This window comes from Apium graveolens, chromosome 1 (genome assembly GCF_009905375.1).
Source record: "Apium graveolens cultivar Ventura chromosome 1, ASM990537v1, whole genome shotgun sequence".
In the NCBI taxonomy this organism is placed as follows: domain Eukaryota; kingdom Viridiplantae; phylum Streptophyta; class Magnoliopsida; order Apiales; family Apiaceae; genus Apium; species Apium graveolens.
The window spans coordinates 174,761,341-174,779,323 of record NC_133647.1 but is presented as its reverse complement, the minus strand read 5'-3'; the positions used below and the strand labels follow the sequence as shown (position 1 = coordinate 174,779,323).

General features: G+C 33.3%; 1 protein-coding gene across 1 annotated transcript; it reads right to left on the bottom strand.

Moving 5' to 3' along the window:
* Nucleotides 1–7,310: 7,310 nt before the first annotated feature.
* LOC141671410 (coiled-coil domain-containing protein SCD2-like) lies at nt 7,311–17,858 on the bottom strand. The gene is made up of 18 exons (XM_074477652.1): nt 17,503–17,858; nt 15,031–15,179; nt 14,776–14,851; nt 14,577–14,618; nt 14,407–14,469; nt 13,908–13,957; nt 13,786–13,813; nt 13,525–13,599; nt 13,095–13,205; nt 12,924–12,984; nt 11,916–12,032; nt 11,608–11,729; nt 11,312–11,381; nt 8,880–8,921; nt 8,584–8,624; nt 8,169–8,295; nt 7,646–7,785; nt 7,311–7,564 (listed from the first exon to the last, which is right to left on the bottom strand). Exons 1-17 carry the CDS (start codon nt 17,791–17,793, stop codon nt 7,676–7,678), a joined length of 1,575 nt encoding a protein of 524 aa, XP_074333753.1. The 5' UTR covers nt 17,794–17,858; the 3' UTR covers nt 7,311–7,564; nt 7,646–7,675.
* Nucleotides 17,859–17,983: the final 125 nt, after the last annotated feature.

Sequence of the window (17,983 nt, the reverse complement as noted above, 5' to 3'; positions counted from 1 at the left end):
TGAGATCATAGTTGGATAATTTCTGGGAACATATAAAATGTGACTCTTCTCGGAAGAATATTAAAGAAGTATTGAGAGAACTTAAAAATAGATTGAAAATTTGTAGTAGTGGTGCTAAGAAGGACTTGGATCAGAAAATTGAGATTCTTCATGAAAATTTGGATGGTTTTGATCTTCATAATGTATGGGGGATGGAGTTAATAGATATAGAAAGGAGCTTGAGGATTGTTACAATAAAAAAGACTCCATGCCGAGGCAGAAATCCAAAATAAATTGGGTGGTGCAAGGGGATAGTAATACGAAGTTTTATAATCAATTCATCCAGAAAAGAAGGTATAGAAATAAGATTCCAATGTTAAAGTGGAATGATAAGATAATTAATGAGCCTTCTGAGATAAGGGAAGTTGTTTTCACCCATTTCAAGAATGTTTATAATAAAAAGCAGCTTTCGATGCTTGGTCTGGGTGATTTGATACAAAGCATACTTAGTTTAGAAGAAAGAAGTAGGTTGGGGGAGGATATCAGTTTACAGGAAGTGGAGTGTGCTTTGTTTTCTATGAATAATGATAAGGCCTCTGGCCCATATGGATTCAACATACATTATATCCAGTGTTTTTTACTCACCTAAAGGATAAAGTCCTTGCCTGCTTTGCTCATTTCTGTAGATTTAGGAAGCTGTCAGGAGGCTTTAATTCATCGTTTATTGCATTGGTTTCAAAAGTTAGGGCTCCTGTCAGTGTTCAAGAATATAGACCTATTAGTTTGATCAATAGTACTTCCAAGATTTTAACTAAAATTTTGGCCAATAAACTTGTTCCATCTCTACCATTACTTGTGGACAATATCAGTTTGGGTTTATTAAGGGCAAGCAAGCAGCAGAGAGTATCTTGCTGGTTAATAAGGTGTATCATTATTTAAAAGTAGGAAGATCTGATGGGATGATTCTAAAGTTAGATTTTGAAAAGGCTTTTGACATGGTAAGTTGGAGTTTCTTGTTATAAGTAATGAGGAAGATGTGTTTTGGTGATAAATGGATTGGATGGATTGAGAATTTTTTTAAATCAATTAGAATTTTTTTCTTGGTGAATAGATCAATGACAAGAGAGTTTAGTGTTTCTAATGGGGTTAGACAGGGTGATTTGTTATCACCAATTATGTTTAATCTTGCCGGAGAAGTGCTAAGCAAGATGATAATCAAAGCAAACAAAATTGGTTTGATTAAGGGAGTGGTAATCAGACATGCAGAGCAGGTAATGACTCATTTGCAATATGTATATGATACCATTTTGTTTTTATCAGGAGATCCAGAGTCAGTGGTAGGAATTAAGCAAGTTCTTTAGTGTTTCCAGTTAATTTCTGGGCTCAAGATCAACTTTAATAAATGCAGTCTTTATTCTTGCTCTAGTAACTTATTAAAGGTTAGTGAGCTTGCATGGTGTTTGGGTTGCAAGGTTGGGTAATTGGCCGTTCAACTACTTAGGAACCCAAATAGGAGTATCAAGTAAGAGAATTTTTTTTTGGAAGCCATTGATTGATAAGTATAGAGGGAAACTAGCATCTTGGAAGATAGATTGCTTGAATCAGTCAGGTAGACTCGGCCTCATACATTCCACATTAAATAGTCTGCCTACTTATTGCTTCAGCCTGTATAATATGCCGAAAGGAGTTTGTAATCAGCTAGAAAGAATAAGGAGAAATTTCTTTTGGGGAAGTAGTACAGAGTTTGATGAAAAAAGAATAAAGAAAATGCATTTACTAGCATGTGATAAAGTTTTTCAATCAAAGCGGAAATGAGGTTTGGGATTGATATCTTTTCAAAAAAGGAATGTAGATTTGATGTGTAAATAGATTTATAGATGGACTTCATAAAGGGAGAAGTATTGGAATATTTGGTTAAGAGGTAAGTATGAGAGCCCTCCTGGAGTTTCATTAGAAGAAGGCCTAAAAGGAAAGAAAATGTCCAGCTTTATGAAGGATATCCTTGAGATTAAAAGTAACACATGATTAGGGAAAAAATGGACTCAAATCTTCTGAAATGGTCAGTTAACAATGGTGAATAGACCATTTTATGGGAAGATGTTTGGATACATGATTAATCACTCTCAACTCAGTTTAAGAGATTGTATAAAATTTCAACTCTTAAAAATACAATTGTAAGAGTTTTTTATGATCTTTGGAATTGTTATAATCATGATGATGAAGTTTTTTGGACTAGAAAACTTAGGAGTTGAGAATTGTCTGCACTTGGAAAATTGGAAGAAGTATTACAGAGAGTGCAATTGAACTCAAAGAATGATGTGCTCAATTGGCTACCTGGAAAGGATAAATACACATCAAATACAGTGGTTAAGTTGTGGCAACAGCAAGGCTATTCTTCTAATGAGAGTTGGGACTTTGTTTGGAATTTAAAAGTTCCACCTAAGGTTAGAATTTTCATATGAAAAGTTCAGAAGAGTATTTTGCCAACTAGAAATTGGCTTAAAGTTAGGATCAGTACTGATATGGAGTCAAGTTTGTGTAAATTTTGTGACAATGAAGAAGAAACTCAAAATCATATTATGTGAAAATGTGAAATCTCCAAAAGAATTTGGGTAATGATTTCAGGCTAGTGGGGAATCTCTCGTCGAACTTATATTGGGGATATGGATACAATGTGGAAATCGGTTAAAAAGTTTAAGGATGTTGTTCTAAGGAAAGTTTGGGAAATAGTGATAGTCTCTACCATTTGGACAATCTGGCTGGAAAGAAATAAAAGAGTTTTTTAAGATATGGCTCTTAATTATGATCAGATTTTTCAATTGATTAAATTCGAATCAGAATTGTGGTGCTCAGCTTTAGGTTTACTACTTCAAGATAAAATACAGTGGTGGAATAACAATCCAGTGGGGGCAATAACTGCTAGTGTTAAGACAAAATGGTTCCAGTTGTTGAGTTATTATAACTGTCAATTGCTAGCTTTTATTGATGGGAGCTGGAAGGAGAGAGCAGGTAGAGTTTGGGGTGGTTTTGGAGGGATAATGTTAACTGAAGTTGGTGCTACAGTGTTAGAATTTGCAGGTCCGGATTATGCTGAAAGTGTGTTTGCTGCAGAATCAAAAGCATTGGTAGAGATCATTCGATTGGTGGATAGTTCAAAATGGAAGGAAAAGAAATTGCTTATTTTATCAGATAGTTAATATTTGGTTAAATCAGTAATAAGAGTGGGTGTTGATCAGATAATAGGTTTTAAAGCACAAGTAGACGTGTTTTGCTGCATGTGGATAGGACCTTTAACAATATAGTCGATGTTAATGCCAAGAAAGGTGCAATACTTTCTGGCCTTTGGGTGCAATGATATGTGGGTTGGGATAACTAATAAGATGGACATCTATTTAGTGGGCATAATTCTCAAAGTTTTATTTGGCTAATAAATATTGGGCTAAGGGGGTTTATTTAGTCTAATTGACATAAGTAATACGGGGAAAGTGAAAGGTTTGATTAGAAAGGGAAAGAGAGATTAAATAAAAGACAGATGGTAATTATTATATTTATAGAGATATGTAGTGGAGGGATGTTTTACTTGGGGATCCTAAAGACTTATTGATAATAGGAACATAGGAAGGGGTGTCTTCAGTTAGAAGATGAATATATTTTGTTGCAATCTATATATATAGTTGATAGTACTCAGGATAGTTCTCAGTTGTTTAATTTCAAGGGTTCTCTTGCTTCGATTCATATGGAGCAAGAAAATATTAATGTTAATGCACGATGGGTGATACCTGTTCCTCGAGTGATAAAGTGTAATGTCCACTCTTTTTTCTCAGAAGTTGCCTTGTCGAATGGTAATCATTCTAGCATTGGGACGGTGTTTCGAAACAGTAAGGGAGTTATCTTGCATATGACTGCAGGATCACTGGGTTTTGAGGATGGTTTGGAAAATGAGTTCAATGCTATTATGGAAGATTTTAAAGAAGCCTTTTTTAAAGATTACACCAACATAGTGGTTGAAGTGGACCATCTGGATGCTTATTGGATTTTGTTCAATTCAACAGTGACGGGTGGGCCTCCTCAACATGAGTTTATACTTCAGCAACTGAATCAAAGGCGTGCATATGGTAATTTTAGTGATGATCTTCGCTTGGTTGACCATGAGGATAATTTGTGGGCTGCTTACTTAGCCGAATATGGAGCTCGTAACTGGAAAGAAATGGTCATAATTGAAGAGCCATTTGGGAGAGTGGAAGAGTTCTGGCACTATGACACGAGGCTTGGGTATTTTGGGCCTCGTTACAGAGCAGTTTACAAGGACATATTGATCCCATTGTTGTGGCTGAGGAATTTGTTGATCCTCCTGTTCAAGTCCATGAGAATGAGTTGGGTAATGATGTTGGAAATATGATAGATAATGCGGCTGCAGAGCTAATGGAAATAGGACATGAGCAGGATGGTCTTGATTTGGTCCCAGAGGTTACTGGGGGAATTGGTATTGATGTTGTTGGTAATGCTAATATGGGTTTGGAAGAAAATGGTATGGATGAACACATGGTGATTATTGGTTTACCGGCTATTGGAAATGTGGATGCTGAGCAAGATAATACGGTGTAAGAGCTGACGGTATCTTGGTATTGCAGGATGTTCAAGGAAGTGTAATGGAAGCTGTTTAAATAGTCCCGCATAGTTGCTATGGAGTTTCAGTGTTTTAATCAAGGCATACTTTTGTATTAGCAATAGTTATTAAGTTGCTTGCTTTTAAGATTGTTTAGCAGAAAGTATAGTATTAGTTATGGATTCATCTAATTTGTTGTGGATGGTGGGTTTCCTTCTCTTGGCTGGTAAGAGTTGGGATTTCCAAAATTGTTTATGTCTTGCTCTTTTAATCCTATTGCTTTCAAAAAAAAATACATAAATAAAGCGGATATCTGATCCGAAATTTTTGATCGTAACGAATTTGGATATGAATCGGTTTATAAAAAAATTCGGGGTCTATCCGGTCTGAATCTAAATTCCCAAAAATAAATGAATATATATATATATATATATATATATATGGATTTAGGTCGATGCAATCTAAATGAGAGGCTTATATATGGGATAGAGTTGTATATCTCACATAAAATTAATATTTAACTGACGATAGGGTATGTTAAAGTTGACCAACTTTTTAGAAATGGTCATTTTTGTTAATTTTATATTAAAATAAGCTAAATTTGTACTTCACCCTAATTACAACGTATTTGGTCTCAAATATTACTATTTGTAAAATAAATAAATCAATGTCACTTTCTGACCAAATATCATTATATCGCTCCAAAATGACAATTCGTATAATGTTTAATTTTTTAAGTTCAAAAAGTCGTTGTGTCTTCAGTTTCGATTTTTTTTCAATAAAAGCAAAACGCAATCAGAACTTACTTTTTTTTCATGTTTCATGTATTAAATTTAGAGTGGCATATATATAGTTTGCCCGGAATTTATCATAAATCCATATTTTACAAAATTATTTGATTTTATCAGTTTTTGAATTTTTTTGTAAAAATATTATTTTATTTAAAACATATTTAAAAATACGATTTTACATAACAGGTTGCATTAATTTTGAAATATGCAATTATTTTATGTTGAATTTCAGATATATTTTAAGTTGTAAAATATTTTGCAAATATGATTACAAATTTACAAAACATATTTTTGCAATTAGTTGTTAAAATTTAAATTATAAATGTGGTTATAAAATGGTTCAAAAATCGCAAAATGTTGCAAGTACTCATAAAAAGGGACAATAATTTTTCAAAAAATATAATTAAAACTTGGGTATTTGCGATAAAAAATAAATTTTAATATTTTATTTTTGTTGGTAATTTTTAATTTATATCTGGTTATATTATTTCAACATTTTTATTATTTTTCTTAAATATTGCATAGAAATATATTTACATAGTAATTTTAATAACTTATTAATTATAATTTTATGTTACATGGATATTATAAATAACAGGAATGCTATTATTTAATATTTTTTAGTAACTTTTTTTATTTCATTACTTTATTATTTAAATTAATATTTTATTTTACAATTTGATTGTTTCAATTATATATGTATAATAAAATTATTTTTATTTATTTTAATTTGGATTAATTAAATATTTTTATTTTTATTTTAAACGCTTCCATAAAATGAATATTTAGAATATTGTTACTTTTTTTATTTTATTAGTCATTTTTTTTATCTATATGTAATGAATTTTTAGATTATCTTCTGTTAAAAAAATTCTTTTTTATAATTAAAAAATATTATGCTGTTTTTTAAAATTATAATTTTTAAAACATATGCATGCAGTAATCGATTTTTTCATGTTATAGTAAATTTTTTCTCAAGATACTTGTTAATATTCTTTTGTTCTTTTTTACGGGCGAAAATATTACTTGGCCCAAAATATTCATTCCTAATTATGCAAAGTATGAGCATGATACTCCACCCTGATATGTCAAATCCAGGGGAGTATGAAGATAACCTGATATCATGTAATTTTATTTTATTTTGAATATTTATATTTATATTTAATAATTTTATTATTTAAACATATATCATATTTTAAAATTTTTAATATTTTATGATTCAATTTAAATTTTAAAAATATTTAAAAAAATAAATAAAAGGATATTTATGATTTAGAATTTAAAGTTTAGGGTCAATTAAAGTGTAAAGTTTAATTTAATAAATTTAAATTTTAGATCACATTATCAGCAGAGATGGTTAATAATACCTATTTCAATACACAGGCCACATATGCGTACTCCGTCTAATAAAAACTTCTTGTTTTTTAATGCAGCAAGATTCAAAATTTAATTTACACAGGGAGAAAGAGATATCCGATGAAAGGAAAACAAGAAAGGAAAGGAGATAAATGTGAGATTTGGATTTAGTTTACTGCGGATAGTGTGTGTATAAGTTGTACCGACTGTGCGTATTGTATTATCTTAATCATTGTTCAGTTATTCATGTTACCCAGCCTTACTTTGTGTATCACCAGTTGCCCAAATCATAGTTGCTCTCTCTCGTTATGTTACCCCATTTTTAAATGTGTGGATTGCATATTACTTTGTTACCCAAATTTATATTGCCTATCAGACCTTACTCAATCTCTATGTGCCTAATCAAATCGGTAATTCAACCACCATTCAGAGAACTGTTATTTTCATTCATGTTAAAAATCCATTATTTATAGACTTATAGTCTTCACCCTAAGAAAAAGAAGTATCAATCATCCTGATACTCTGCGATCACATGGTTATTTAAGGCTTCACGTATATAATAATTTAACAAAAAAAAAACATGAATTACAATATTTATATAATCTTTAAAAGTCAAAAACCGTAAATAAATTACACACCCGAACGCACAATTTGTCCTGAAGGCTGAACTGATGACATGTTTTATGCATTCTTCCGGAGAAAAGAAATGGCACGTATTTTCTACTAGTAGTGGAACCTCAGTGTAATGAGAAATGTGAGTTCTTCATTATCTATTTTACTACTTTATACCCATTGCTTCAAGCAGTTGAGCAGATTCCGCATCTCAAAAAGACTGCAAATACAGGCAACAACCCAATAAACAAAAAGATATATCTGGAAATATAGAATTGCAGATATCTAGGAATAGCGCTACCGCAGCATCAAAGTCCTTAGACTTCCCAGGCTAGTTTCTGTGAACAGTTGTAGAAGGATTCTGATCAACTTTCTTGCGGGATGCTTCCCACATTAAGTGCTCAATATTCAGTTTCCTTAGCTCCATAAGACCTAGCTCAACTGAAAGGCAAAGGCAGAAACACGTAGACCATGAGTAAAGATTGGATTTACACCCACGAAGTTAAAACTTTGAAGAAAAGATTAAACATCATAAGTCTTACAACAACAAAAAAATAAGGATAACTGATGATCCAGTATTGATGTAAATACGATAATAGAAATCTCCCAAGAATTCAATACAATATACTAGGGTGCCTATTGACTACATAAATACGAATATCTCTTTATTCTAATAATATCATGTTGATAATTGTGATAACTAGGATAAAACCAAATAAGTATGCCTTCCAATTATTGTGAAGTATACAATTGATTATTCGCAAAAGGTGTGAGCAAAAAAGAACCGACTAACAAAATATTACAAATAGTCAGAAAGTAGTTACCATCTACGGCATCGTGTGAAGTTGGAGATTGCCCACTGCGGCTAATCCAAAATTGCAGACGTTTATTGGCAATGTCTTCCTCAATAGCCTGAACTTTGGCTCTACTCCAGAAATATGTAAGCCATGCCTTCGCAAATAAATATGATATATAATAATGATTTAAAGGAAAAGTGATTGCTCTTTTTTAGGGCTATGAAGCTATGAATTAGTTTGGTTACCAAAAAAATATATTACATGAAAAAGACAGGTCTTTATTAAAGTCAGGATCGGGTAAATCTAAGTTTTTAGCGAAGTGGATCCATAATAAATAATTGGTTGCGGAGGCATGGTACTAGGTCAATCTAAAATATAACAAACAAACTTGAGAGAAGAATGGCGTGTAGACAAATCAACATTAAAGAAGAAAGTTACAGACCTCTTTGAAAAGAACATCCTCAGACTCTTCTGTACTTAATTCTGCAAGATGACGCATAATTAAATGTCACGTTCAAATATTGATGAGAATGCATCTTTACCCCTTCTAATTGTATCTTATATGTCTTATGCCACAAACATTATATAATTAATTTAATAACATATCTTTTGCATGAAATCATTTGACTGTTCAGCTCAACTAAATTCATGTGCTAACTTTTAAACAACTCAGCCAATTTATTTTATTTCACATCACAAGATGACATATCTATAAATAATAAACAAATTTATACTTACCAAAGGCATCCATGAACTTTGTATCTCCAGGGGACTTCATATCTGATAAAAATTATCATATCAAGGTAAGAAGGCCGACATATTTTACATCTGCTCAACTAACAAAAATGATTTAAGTTACTGATAGAGTGATAGAAGGCATAAGGCGCAACTAAGCCGCAAAATGTAGGTGAGATGTAGTGAATTAGCAATAAATTGGTACATTCTGTGCCATATACTACTTGTCAGGGTAACTTAATTATTGATTTGCAAGCCAACTCATAATGATACTTGTCTCCGATTGTAGTGCTTTTCGTCTACACATTGTTATACACCAACGCCCTGAGTTTTGTTCAGCACATCAAGTTACCTATGCAACAGAGAATCCACAACAGGAACTATAATAATATATTAAAGCTTGAGGAACAAGTATGTTGACTACAGATTTTAATTGTGTATTTGTCCATTCTACTTACCACATGATAGCAGTTTATTCAAATTAAATTTTTATTTACTTCAAGGTGAAAACATAACAACTTACATTTGGCATTGTAAATGATGAAAAAAATAGATAAAATGAACAAGAACAGTAGACAATGTCTGAATGGCATACAAATCCCTCCCACTGCCTTTTTTGCTCATACTCCGGTACGCATTGTCAGAAACATGTATCTGTGTGTCAAACTCGATATATTTTAAAACTAATAACATGGGAGCTTTTCCCTATTTCGGGCATTGGTACTGTGGTACATGGATATCTCGCAATTATTAATAAATCTGTTAACCCCGATAGACGACTGATCAGTATAGTACTAACCTTAATTCCTGATGGGTCACCAATGGTGGGTCTAGTCTAGGGTAACATGATTACTGGTCCATATTCACCAATGGGCTTATATCACTATGTAATGGCAGATCATTATGGTGATGACCACTGATCCACCGGTACCAGTTTACTAGGTTGGGTGAAATAATGATCTTAAAACTCTATGTTGGATATGAAGGCTCGCCTCATCAATCTTATCTCAGTGAATCTGACCTTGATTTGGTGTCTGGTTTACAAGGAAATCTACCATGTGAAGTTACTTACTACTAAAGAATAGGAGCTTTCTAAACCCTGATTGAATATCTCAAAACTTTATACATAGAAGGCGAATGATTTAAGTAACTGTTTCATGTTATTATATTTTATGAGCTCTATAATTGTTTGTTGGTTATCACAACAGAGGTGGTGCAAAGGAGACATCCAGTCATCCCTTGTTCAGTCTATGGTTTTGTGAAGCATCGGTTACAGTCTCTACATTCTATGCAAACAAAAAATATCTTTATTTTTATGTGTATTTGGCACATAATTTACAACATCCAATATTAAAGTGATCATTCAATGCGTTTAGAGATAATCTATGAATTTATTTAAAGAATGAGTTCTACCATGGTAACTATCATTGTATAGCATGCTTAGGGGCCATCTGGAAACCAGCCACAAATAGTTATTTGGTCAAACAAGTGAGCAACCAACTAAAGTTATTTTAAAAAAAAAACCATAATCCATTTCTTTCATGGAAAATACAGCATTTTCCCCGCGTCTTGTCATATATATGGTCTTAAACATTAGTTTGTTTTTTATATTTAGAGCATACAGACTTTAGAGTAGGTATTCTTTGAATATTGAAAGAACTGAAGCAAGATTTCAGTCACAATTTTAGGAAAATTAGTTGTTGAAGCCTTGTAAACCGTAGACATCCAGATCCCCTGATTTATTGAAAATTCAAAATAGTAATGCAAACAGGGACGGAGGCAGGGGGTGGCCGGCGGGTGCGGCCGCCACCCCAAACTCCGGTATAATCGTGAAATTAGTATTAAAATTTATGAAAAAAAATTACATATTTATATATTTAATAGTAAAAAAAAATATTTTAAATGTCCGTCCCCTCAAAAATATATAAATTTTATGAATTTAGTACTAATATTAGTGATATTTACAATAGTTACGAATTTAGATACACGAATTCAGGTATATTTTGTACATTAAAATTTTAAAAATAATATTTATTAATTTATTTAATATATATTAAATTAAATATATATATTAGTTACTCGGAAAAAAATTTCGCCACCCCAAAGTCGGGATTCTGGCTCCGTCCCTGAATGCAAATACTTTAATTTGGAAACTTGTCATTGCTAGTTCTGGTGGAAGGGAAATTCTGTAGCATGAGTCATGTAACACCTAAGATATGCTAACAGAAAATCCACATTCTAAAAAGTGTATGGAATAGATATGGTTTTCCAAGTGTCTAATAAGTTAAAAGTTCTTGCAATGGTTTATGAACATTCAAACCAGCCTAAAAAGAATTAGAAGTGAGATTAAAAACAAAGCTCCTTTTCATAGATGAGATACTGAATGGCATCACTAGTGAAATTTCCAAACAATATGTACTAGATACGAAAACAACCTGATATGGATTGTCGAACAGAGTTTGGCCTTCGCTGCTGGGCCAGTGCAAGAACAATTGCATCCTCAACCTTTTGACAACAAAAATGAAAAGAGAAACACATAAATAAATATGTAGCAACATTTTCAAATTAGAGGACACTTAAATCAGCATAGTTTGCAGATCTACAATGAAGCAACATGATAGAGAATATTAATACTTCAACTTTATAGCCAAACTATAGACTGTAGTCACGTAGGTCTAGACAGCAATTAATGGATATGCGATAGTTTAAGGCAATCTCTTTATAAGAAGACCTTCAAGGCAACCAGCTCCTTTAATCCCATCTCAACTGAAAGCATACTCTCAATGTTTCCTTCTCCAGTTAGATCACCCAAGTCTTGGACATGGTTGCTTCTCCACTCTGGATTTTTGTCCCCTGCTCAGTTAGAAGATAGATTTAATGCGATGTGATCACACACATAAACATATATGTGTGTATATATTTCCTCTATTGTACAGATATCGCCATGGAGGAATTTTATCAGTTAAAATTAACATAAATAATAAAACAGCATTACATAACAATAAAACAAATCAACATCTCCCACTAGCAGTTACTAGCCTTTTCCCCAGCTATTTTCTTTAGCCTTTTGCCCAGCAGAAATGACAACTTCGAAAGGAAGAGGAGCTAATGATGACCAGTACTCATGCTTAGACGCTGCAATATCTGAGCAGATGCCTGGAAAATAAGTTAATGCTCAGAAAATATTTGATACTGACTGAAACACAAAATTTTAGAATATCAACTAAGAAAAATATATATTATAATAGTACAAAAAAAGGACTAGATTAGCAAAAAAAAAAAGAGTATAGCGCAGTATGCATATATAATTCAAATAAATACAAAAAAAAAAGTGGAAAACTGCTCAAAGAGTAGGAAGAGAAGAAAACAATACACTATCTTGTAACAGCAACATAATGCATAATTCTTTACAGGATTTAATCAAAATGTATAGTCAAGTGCAACAAAAGGAGACCATGATTTAACCAAAAAAAAGTTCGTTAACATTTTCCACGGTTCTAAAAGTCAATCTGAATTAAAAGCATATCAGGCTGATTCCTTTGTAAGCATAGGCAAACATGGTTTAACTATCAGTGATTCATAAAAGTATGCGGAGTTGTGCCAGAAAAAAAAACTGAAGTAAAAAACAATTGTGGATCATGATAGCCTTTAAAATGAAATATATGGCATGACAGAATGACATATTCATGTAATATACAGTTCATACAGAGACTTTATTTAGCCATACCCATATGGGTTAAAGGAGCCAAGTGAATCTGGATAGTTTAACTGTGAGAGAAAAGTTTCCACAAGTCAGATATAAAGTAAAACAGTTCATTCAGATATTTATTCATGCACATTCCATCTGCCAGCTGAATTGAATAAATTGAGCTATTGATGACAAGCAAATATGTATTTGATGTGCTCGGCGTCTTCTGGTTGGTTCAATGAAGAACCAGAATTCGAGAACGGAATAAACACTCTATGAGGAAGAAACCTAGTAGCTAAGTTAATATTCGAGAAAGCTAAATCAGAGTAGGTAGCTATGATAGTGCAATAGTGGATTACCATGCCGTGCAGCTAAACACCAATAGCGCGCAAGCCAGCATCGCTTAAGAACAACTTCTTCCTACAAAAGTAAATAATATAAAAAACACTATGTATTATATATAAGTAAAGAATTCATCTGTGTGCACACACACAGACACACTCATGTACATATATATTATACCCACAAACCATTTCATGCTGATTTAAGACCATCCTTTGTGTCATCAAATGTAGATCTCGAACTTCATACTTCACTTTCTGAAACTGGTCTGTAGCAACTGCAGCCTCATCTTTCACTTTCTATACAATGTTACAAGCCAAATCAATATCTTAAATATAAACCAAAAAGGTGCTCTCAGAAGGCGTAACTGATCCCATGCATAATATGAATTAAGCACTCAAGCTACAGTTAGTGTACCAATATATACCTTAAATTGCTGTAGTTAAAAATAAAATAGAAAAACATTGAGAATTTAATGTTATACTGCATATGAAATAAATGCAAAAGTTTTAGCAGTACAGGAATCAATAAAGTGAGGTTACAATCGAGGAAACAGACTTTCCGGAAATAAATGCTCCTAAAGTTCATATTATTGGCACAAATGGACTACCATATTACCTTACGTTCAGCCTGGAGTAATGAAATTTCATCATCTATCCCAACTTTTGCATGTTTTGCTTCTTTAAGTGCAGCCTGGTAGTCAAAATTCATTTTTTCATGTAAATAGTAGGGAAGCATGCATTATGCCACATGAATATAAAGAAACCTAATAACATCTTAAGAACCAGAGTACAATACTATGCATAGACGAAGTCATGTATACATTACTTAAGGTCTATAAAAAAAACTTGCTCAAAGCAAAGAAGAGGAAACAATCACCTCTCTTCTACGCAATGCAGCTTCCTTCCTAAAATAGAATACAATGGTACTAATAGTTAGGAAAAGGGAAAAAATAGTCTAAATAAGAAAAACAAGAGGAAGAGTTTGTCAATCCTTAATACCTGCTCAGTAATTTAGCTTCTAAAGTTACCCCATCTCCAAGAGCAGCAACCTACCAGTAGCAACTTTTCATGTAAATGTTTCATGTTACAAATATAAAAGATCGTGACATACTGCATACGATTTATAATTACCATAAAATAATACTCCCTCCAACCCCAGTTAAAGGCGCCTTTGTATTGGCACGCTGATTACAAATACTGTTTGACACCCTTCTGGCTTGCCCTTTCTCTTTCCTCGTAAATAGACATTACATACTATTCTGTCCTTTCTGCCCCTAGGTTATTGTATTATTTTTGTTGGGTTTATAAAATAATTAGTAGCACAAAAAAAAAGTTGGCATCTATTTACATCATTTTTAATGCATAGGTTGATCAAATTTTTTAGTCTTTCAAGCAATTTGAGGTCATTATTCGAAGAGGTAAACTCATAATTATACTCAGAAATACGTTGATGTTCCAAAAGGATAAGGTTAATTCAGACAGCGAAATATAGGAATACCTGCTTTTCAAGCTCCTTAACTCTAGCTTCTGCTTCCTTACAACTGTCTTCCTCTATTCTTAACTGTGCTCCAGATTTTAAACTTATATCAATATACAAATATAGCATGCACACAACTAAGCTCATGTGCTCACAGACACACAGCAACAGTTGAAGATAGTCACAGGTACCTTCTCAAAGATAAGGTCGTTTTCTTCTTTTAGCATATCAAGCTGCAAAATTATTTTGATGTTAACTTGACAGGAAATATGAAAACATAGAAAAATATATGTGCCTTCCAACATTCTTTTATTTATTGTTAAAACTGAAAGGGCAAAAAACCTCTAGCATATCATCATTGATCAGTACAACTTAAAACAATTTACATACTTCATCGTGAAGTGCAGAAGCATCCCGCTGATCACTTGTGTCATTGAGCTTGATTTTCCCCATATCTGATGAGAATCTGAAAATTGCACTTTTTAGCTTGTCTTACTAAATACACAAAATGAACTTCGCAAAATCTACAATAGACAACTATACGCCAAACAGTGACCGAAAAGACTTGAACATCACCAACGCAATAATTCACGCTTGCAGTTGGAGAAGGTCAAGAAAAGGATAACAATAAAGTACATATATTACCTTCTATCTCTGTTCTTACTAGTAGGTGGATCCATTGGTGGTAATGATACTGCTGTTCTCAACGGCATGGTGCCTGGTGGCACAGGTGGCATTGCCCGAATTGACATTGCTGGCCTTCCGGTTGATGTTGAGCGAACTGATGAGCTCACCTTCACAAAGTTCATAACTAGAATTATTCAGTAAAATTTTCAGACCTGAAAATGCCCTTATGCATCCAATGCGTACACAACAACCAATTATGACATTATGCAAATTAATTAACACCACAATATTAATGTGGTCCATGATCTACGAGTACATAAAATACAATCCAGATCCAGTTTAACAATACCAAGGCTATTTTAGCTTGTATAGAACATTTATGAGGTACATATATTAGTATCATCTTATGCATGTTAGAATTAACTATTGCGTAGCGCGTAGGTGATTTGGAAACAATACAAAAAAAATTGTGCATAACCATATACTTCCTCTTGTCCCCGTCTATTTTTTTTACATATTCCATCCAAAGACATCCCTCCCAATTCTTCACATCATCACATTTATAAATATGGGAAATTGTTCTTTGTTAATATCAGAGGGACCCACCAACTTGCACATCTTTCGGCTCCTTTCCTTTCCATTTCCTTGTCCTCCACACCCAACCCAGATGTTAAGAGATGGGTGGGACAAAGGGGGTATTAATAAAATCCATGTGGGTGTGAACCGAACAACTCAAATTACACTGCACGACAGAAAAAGATAATTCTAGTGGGACTTCAATGCGGATTATAAAGGTTCCAAATCTCATCTCATAATCAAATTTACCAATTTAAATGAGCAAGTTCACTTAATTCGTTTTATGAGTACTTTGACCATTTATGAAAAACCCCACCACTGGTTTGGACAAACACATTAACATAAAACGAGGTTCACGAATATAAGTAAATATTTTACCAAGCTGCAATTTAATGTCCACTTTTTCTGAAGATGATCTACATACAGATCAACCTCTAGCATTATAAGAGCAATAAGAAAAATGTACAAAGGTGATGGAGATGTTAGGGCCTTCCAATAAAGCAACTTAGATGTGTTTATGAGTATCATGCATCATCATTCCTTTTCCCTTGCTTTAAGATATATGAAAGATAACGAAAACAAAATTAGAAATAAAACCTGTTACTATGTGTCCAACTGGTTAAAAGGCGGGGTCTTTAAGATGAACATAAAGTTTGCTTACAGCAGAAATTTATACTGAAGAAGATAAACTTGTAACTAGTAGGAATATGCAACAATGAATTATAAATGCATACAATCATGCTATTTACACACATCCTCTGTGATGTAACATACACAAGGCACATGCCTATACTTGCTAACTAAGCCTAAACAACTGAAGCGATTTTTACAGTAAACTGGCAGCATCCGTGTAGAACAAATTCAGCTTAATGTGTTGGCTTGGGCTGAACCACTATATCTTGGTCGATCAATAGTTATAAGGCTTGAACTAAGGCACGGTTTTTGAGTTTCCTTTAGTTGCATCTCCTTGATTATAGTATGCAATGTAGTTGAAGTAATACTTGTAATATTCTCAAACATTTGCATCTAGGGCTATTAAAGGAGTGTCTTTAGGGTACTCCTATGCTCACAATGATGAACCTACAAGTCCTAGTTAAAGTCATTTATTTTAGACTAGTTAATCATCCACGTATAGGGTTCTACCTGCAAACTTATCAGAGTATTCTGAATTATCATCTAATTTGAGTCTCACTTAGTTTGTTCAATCTACTAGTGACCCTAGTTCATTCATTTATAGCAGCCCCGCCCCTCCATTTACTGTGCTCCTTATTAATATAGATGACATGAATCTGGACGGAAATGATTCATTACGTGAAAATTTTTACAGGAATAAAGTTAGAGAGGTCTACTACTATAATATAAACAGAATGAAAGTAAGTTTAATCCTGACTTGTTATTGATGTAGGTACGTTGGATTGCCAACCATCTATGCTGCCCATGGAACATAATCACTCATTGTTTACACAAGCTTACACAAAGCTGATAGGCAGACTTTATCTATCCGACAATTTGAAGAACAAATATCTCTTATACAGTTCACATCCTATCTCAACTCACGGCTCTTCCTTAATCTGTTCAATAAGAAGTTACTTGCAAGTAAATAAAAGCGTAATGTGGTAAAAAAATTCCGGTGTATAGTAAGCATGATAAAACGCAGTTTTAATTCGCTCTATCAAAATCAAACACAATTAAGTTACAAGTTCATTTTCTTCATTATAGATTTCATCACATACAAGCACAAGCATCATTACGGGAACACGACTTAATTAGTGGAACACTTAGAAAGGCCTATAATAGCTCAATTCACAAGTAAACCCAAAGTCGAAAATCTCGAAAACTATATACATTACAATTTACACACATCAAACAAATCTTATAAAAAAACAAATAATTAAATAAAAAGTGGTAAGGTACCTGAGGCGAGGAAGATCTAGCAGTCCTCGAAAACGCGGGAGCTCCGAAATGAAACCCGAGGCTTTCATCATCGTCGTCGTCATCGTCATTGTCAGCAGTTTGAGTAGCCATGACTTGAGCAAGTCGTTGAGCAGCAGCTCGAGCCGCGAAGTTCTGAGTGCGCTTAATATTGGAAATGCCGGTGGTGGAAGTGGATCGGGTGTGGTGCGGGTGCGATGGAGACGAGCCGGCTGACTCGCTGCTCCATTGACGCTCGTACACTGGGCTTTCATTTCGTCGCCTTGGGTCCATTTTTAGCACAACTACAAGGAAAGCAGCTGCAGTTGTGTAGCCTGGATCTTACTTTGCCCCAAAAAAATCTCAGCTCATTAACTTTACAATTTTTTTTTTATCTTTAAATTTTTACCTATGGTAATTTCCATTGGCCCTTATTTCCCATTTTTTTAATTTTGTTCTAACATTGTTTTATTTACATAAATTG